At 43.7% G+C, this 6515-nt stretch overlaps 1 protein-coding gene across 1 annotated transcript; it reads left to right on the forward strand.

Annotated features, from left to right (window-relative positions):
- The first annotated feature begins 417 nt into the window (after window positions 1-417).
- Window positions 418-3092, forward strand: LOC146547993 (uncharacterized). The gene has a single exon (XM_085265188.1). The coding sequence runs from the start codon at window positions 444-446 to the stop codon at window positions 2778-2780; it is 2337 nt and encodes a 778-aa protein (XP_085121314.1). The 5' UTR covers window positions 418-443; the 3' UTR covers window positions 2781-3092.
- Window positions 3093-6515: the final 3423 nt, after the last annotated feature.

Here is a 6515-nt window from a genome sequence, read left to right on the forward strand (position 1 = left end):
AATACATGAACAAAAAATGTTTTAACTGTCAGTTATGTCATTTTAAAATTTTCCAAAACTAACATTTTCTTTGATTGACTGATATTAAATTGATTAGAGTCAAGTTTAGTGTGAACAATATTACACAAGCAAGCACGTGTGCGCATGCGCACATATTAGAATCCCTTCGATCGCTTCTCATATGTGCGCATGCGCACATATTAGAATCGCTTCGATCGCTTGTGACGTGATAACTTTGCTTTGATCCTTTCTGATGTCATAACTTTGCTTTGATTCCAAAACCTATAAATAGGAGCGCTCACCTGTTACTTTATGCTTAACGGACGTTGACCTGCAGCAACTAAAACCCTTTTGAGAAGATTTGAGAGCAATTTACGAGAGAAACCAAAACAAGTTCAGTTTTGTTTCTCACCAATTCACAGCGCAAACAGACACATTACACCATGTCAGCCAACCCATCCTTCGGCTCAGATGAGCTTGGAATATCTAAAGGGACCATTTTGGGAGATCACCACATGGTGGAGGCTTTCCTTGGAGAAGGAAGCTTTGGTGTTGTAACCAGATGTCGCGATACAAAAAACAACAAAACTGTTGCTGTTAAAGTCAACAAGAGCGACCCTGAAATTCTGCTCCAGGCAAAACTGGAAATTTTCATCCTGGAGCAGCTACGACGCTTGGATCCAGACAGGTGCAACATCGTCGAATGGAACGGCTATTTCCTCGATGGAGAGCGCATTTGCCTGAATTTTGAACTCCTCGACCAAAGCCTGTCAGACTACATAGGGGACCGGAATAACCGAGGTCTCCCAATGAGAGAAATCAGGCCAATTTTGCATCAGCTCGCAAATGCTCTATTCCACCTGGGTTCTGTGGGAATAGTGCATGCTGACCTCAAACCTGTCAACATCATGGTTGTGAACCGCAGTGAGTCTCAAGTCAGAGTCAAACTTATAGACTTTGGCATCGCATGTAACACCTCTGCAGTGATTCCTGGTGACTGTGTGGGGACAATTGGTTATTGTGCACCTGAGATTATGCTTGGCACTCCATATGATGAAGCAATTGACATGTGGTCTCTAGGGCTGGTAGCTGTGGAGCTTGCTACAGGGGTGCCTCTCTATCCTGGGGAAGACGATTATGACGTTTTGAAATTCATAATTGAAACCCAGGGTCAGCTACCAGATCATCTCCTAGAGTCTGGCTTGTACACTGACAGCTATTTCATCGAGGATAACCACAAGGAACAGCGCTGGACATTTAAGACCCCAGAACAATTTCAATACGAGACAGATTATCGATCCAAGGAAACTCGATCGATAAAACTTAAGTGTCTCGATGACCTCGAACAACTGCTGAAAGTTAGGCGAGGACCGGAAAATGGCCAAACATTATTTGTAAGGCTAATCAAAGAAATGTTGGCCTTGGATGCAAATCAGCGCATAACACCCTCGGAGGTTCTGAAGCATCCCTTTTTCCACCCTGGCCTCTCAAGGAGAACCCCCTGCACTGACATGAATAGTACAGGGGGAGAACTCCTTGTGCTCTCTCAGCAGCCTTCAAGCTGGAAAAGTCATGGATTGCAAAAATTCAGCTGCAGTTTCCAAAACTCAGTTGAATTTCCTCAAAAAGGAGACATCAACACCTCAGCCAACCCATCTGCCTCTGAAGATGATCTTCAAATAACGGAAGGGACCATTTTAGGAGATCACCACGTGGTAGAGGCTTTCCTTGGAGAAGGAGGCTTTGGTTTGGTAACCAGATGTCGCGATACAAAAAACAACAAAACCGTTGCTATTAAAGTCAACAAGAGCGACCCTGAAATTCTGCTCCAGGCAAAACTGGAAATTTTCATCCTGGAGCAGCTACGACGCTTGGATCCAGACAGGTGCAACATTGTGGAATGGAACGACTATTTCCTCGATGGACAGCGCATTTGCTTGAATTTCGAATTGCTTGACCAAAGCCTGTGGGACTACATTGGGGACCGGAATAACCGAGGTCTCCCAATGAGAGAACTCAGGCCAATTTTGCATCAGCTCGCAAATGCTCTGTTCCACCTGGGTTCTGTGGGAATAGTGCATGCTGACCTCAAACCTGGAAACATCATGGTGCTGAACCACAGTGAGTCTCCCGTCAAAGTCAAACTCATAGACTTTGGCCTCGCATGTCCTGCTTCTGCAGTGATTCCTGGTGACCGTGTGGGGACAATTGGTTATTGTGCACCTGAGGTTATGCTTGGCATTCCATACGACGAAGCAATCGACATGTGGTCTCTGGGGCTGGTAGCTGTGGAGCTTGCTACAGGGGTGCCTCTCTATCCTGGGGAAGACGATTATGATGTTTTAAAATTCATAATTGAAACCCAGGGTCAGCTACCAGATCATCTCCTAGAGTCTGGCCTGTACACTGACTGCTACTTCATCGAGGATAACTACAACAAACAGCGCTGGACATTTAAGACCCAAGAACAATTTCAATACGAGACACATTATCGATCAAAGGAAACTCGATATATAAAACTTAAGTGTCTCGATGACCTCGAAAAACTGCTGAAAGTTAGGCGAGGACCGGAAAATGGCCAAACATTATTTGTAAGGCTAATCAAAGAAATGTTGGCCTTGGATGCAAATCTGCGCATAACACCCTCGGAGGTTCTGAAGCATCCCTTTTTCCACCCTGGCCTCTCAAGGAGAACCCCCTGCACTGACATGAATAGTACAGGGGGACAAAACCTTGTGTTCTCTCAGCAGCAATCATCGTTTGGGTGGCCAGAATTCTAGGGGAGCTAGAAATTCTTGTGGAAAAAAAGCCCAAAACAATAACATCAACAAAAAAAAGCAATGAATGTGGTCTTAAACTTGGGCACAATTTGGCTTGAAATCCATCAACTAATCTCTCAATATTCAAAGCGGAGCAGCAGACAACTTACCATCACATCAGTCCTTCAATCAGACCTACAACAAACGTCTTCAGTCTCTCACCCCAACCGGTCGCAGCAGATGGCCGCCCCGACCTGAGCCTGGTTCTGCCGGAGGTTTCTTCCTGTAAAAAGGGAGTTTTTCCTTCCCACTGTCGCCAAAGTGCTTGCTCATAGGGGGTCATATGATTGTTGGGTTCTCTGTATGTATTATTGTAGGGTCTACCTTACAATAATACATACAGCCTTGAAGTGACTGGTGATGTGATTTGCTGCTGAATCAATTGGGAACTAATTGGAAATCTGGATATTAATTAAATAAACCTGCTTTGACCATCAATTAATTGTTGTTTGAAATTCTTTATAAATATATAAATATAGTGCCACTCTTCTACTGTTTAAATTGCAACTGTTTAAAACTGACTAATTTATTCATACACTTGAGCATAAACACATGCACAGTAAATGGCCTGTACTTGTACAGCGCTTTACTTAGTCCCCAAGGACCCCAAAGAGCTTTACACTACATTCAGTCATTCACACATTCACACACTGGTGATGGCAGCTACATTGTAGCCACAGCTGCCCTGGGGCGCACTGACAGAGGCGAGGCTGCCGGACACTGGCGCCACCGGGCCCTCTGACCACCACCAGTAGGCAACGGGTTAAGTGTCTTGCCCCGGGACACAACGACCGAGACTGTCGGAGGCGGGGCTCAATCTGGCAACCTTCCAATTACAGGATGAACTGCGAACTCTTGAGCCACGATTGACCTATATACACATATACTTTACAGTACTAGTCAGTGCTTACATACTAGTTCTTTTCCCTACTTTTTCATGCTTACTGGTACAAATGCCTGTTACTAGAGTTAAATGCTATCGATGTATTCTCACAGTTATGGAACTGTACAAATGCATACAAAATAACGCTCACGTAAACATAACTGTGCACTAGTTTGCCCTTATTGCTGCAGTTTGTTTCAAGTTGTTCTCTCTCTCTCTCTCACACACACACACACACACACACACACACACACACACACACACACACACACACACACACTCACTATGTAACGTTTCAGCAAAAAAATACCGCCCCTCCCCCCCACAGTGACACCACCACCACTAGTCTGCACAGCTGACATAAGGCAGCATGGATCCATCCTTTCATGCTATTTATGCCAAATTCTGACCCGGCCATCTGCATGTCAGAGCAGAAATCAAGACTCATCAGACCAGGCAACATTTATCCAATCTTCTCATGTCAAATTTGAGAACTGTAGCTTCAATTTCCTGTTCTTAGCTGACCAAAACGCTCTTCTGCATTCTTTGGTTGCAACAAATGGTTGTATGAGCTACGGTTGCCTTCCTATCAGACATTTTTCTCTGACCGTTGACATCAATAAGGCAGTTTTTCCAAGATAACTGCCTTTCACTGGATATTTTCTCTTTTTTGTCACCGAAAAGGGTGTCTGTGTTACTTCTTGTCTTATATATATTGTCTCTGTTTTCCTCTGTCCTTTGTCAGAGTGCCTGTTCACCTATCCCCTGTGTCTCCATATTCCCAGTGTTCAAGGTTTCCAAGTGTTTTCCCAGTTTAGGTTGTCATGGTTGGTTCTGTTTGCTACTCAGCCAGAATAAACAGCTCGCTCTTTTTAAAAGTAGGCTCCAGAATGGATGATGGCATGTTCGCATGTCTTTATGTAACACTGAGTGTGCTGAACTAAAGGTAGGCCTAGTTTCATTTTCATGGTCATTATTATCAAGACAATGATTACGCCTTATTCTGATTATTTCTCCCTTTTGGAGGTGTAACGTTTACATGAGGGGTGTAGGAACATTTCCCCCTAAATATTTTTAGATACATTTTTGTTGAAGTCACAGTTTTTGTCGTATTGATGATGCAGCTAGAATAAGTGCTTTTAAATAAAAGAAATAACCATTCAAAGTGCTCAGTGGTGAAACTGTAACTCTTTCAGAGTTTGACAGCTGGACAAGTGTGAGGAGAAGTTGCTCTTTGTTGATGGTGGTCGATGCATTTAAAAACAGCCCAAAACGATAGTCCCATAGTCAGGGGGTCGCTGTGGTTAGGACAATTCCTGAATATTGATAATCTAGATTGGCAAAGCTTGCTGCGCATGTCACTTGAGTCATATTCATAGGTTTGCCATATAATATAGCATGCTGCGTTGTAGTAGGCATGTGTGAGCATATATATCTGTATCAGGCGTTGTTCATCCAGGGATGGATGTGGTCCTGTGTCACTTCGACCAGGTGTGAATTGTCATATGTCCATGTCCTTCTATACAAGTTGGCTTCTTGATCCATTAAGTGCATCAGAGTCCATGCTGTAAGCAGCAGGGCCAAGGTGGTAAACAGAATAATCTTCATGATGACCAGACACACCGATTTCTCTGGTGAGTAGACTACAGGTGAGAAGTAGAAGGCGGGATATACCCAATCAGCCCTCCCTTCACCTGTAGATCACCAAAGAGTCGGGGTGGTGGTGTCTTTTAGGTTATGCTGTCACTCACTTCCACTTTTTTGCAATGGCTCTGGTGGATCCAAAAGGGCCTCTCAGCGATTTTGCAAACTGTTGGCGTCATTAGGAGTACTTGGTATGGACCTTATCGCCTGGGTTTAATCTGCAAGAGACTCTTTGTTGTGCTCTGGTGGACATCTCTAAACACCATCATGAGTTCAGAATCAGAATCAGAAACTTTATTGTCATTGTCACGAGAACAACGAAATGAAGAATGGTCCCCGATCATTGCATCATCCCTAGCAATATCAAAATATAAATAAAACAATAAAATTCAATAAATAAAATAGATAGAATACTTAAAATACTAATAAGATGTAACAGTAAAACATTCACATACATTCCCACACACATGCTTCAGACCGTGCATAGATTAACACAAGAGTGGCGTGATGGACATTTTTTTTGTAGTATTCAGATGTGTTATTGCAGTTGGATAACAACTGTGTTTGAGTCTATTAGTCCTTGCTCTGATTGCCCTGTACCGTCTGCCTGAGGGCAACAGTTCGAACAGGGAGTGGCCAGGATGTGAGGTGTCTTTTATGATGTTTTGGGCCTTTTTAAAACAGTGGGCGTTGTGTAGAACGTCCAGTGTGGGGAGAGGGCAGCCAGTGATCTTTTGGGCGGTGTTAATGATCCCTTGGAGTGCTTTCCTCTGAGCCCCTGTGCAGCTAGTGTACCAAATACATATGCAGTAAGTTAGAACACTCTCAATGGTGGCTCTGTAGAAGGACACCAGCAGTCTCTGTGTGATGTTATTCCTCCTGAGAATTCTCAGGAAGTACAGTCTCTGTTGGGCCTTTTTCAGGCTTCAATTTCAACCCAATTATACTCCTCTGGGCTTCACCTTCCCACTGGCCCCTGTACCCTTCTCAAAGTGTCCTTTGTTGTCTTAAATCTCCAGCAAACACAATCTGTTTCTTCTCCGTTTCCTTTCAGTATTTTCCTTGTAGATTAAGTCCCAGCCAGGCAAAATATCACATTCAATGCCTTTAAACAGTTATGTCACACTGTTCTTACCAGCCTGCTGTTAATTCTTCAGGTTCACGATGCT

The sequence above is a fragment of the Mchenga conophoros genome, linkage group LG23 (assembly GCF_057382185.1).
Source record: "Mchenga conophoros isolate Kocher_MC1m ecotype Shallow Benthic linkage group LG23, M_conophoros_male_GT1.1, whole genome shotgun sequence".
NCBI classification, from domain to species: Eukaryota; Metazoa; Chordata; class Actinopteri; order Cichliformes; family Cichlidae; genus Mchenga; species Mchenga conophoros.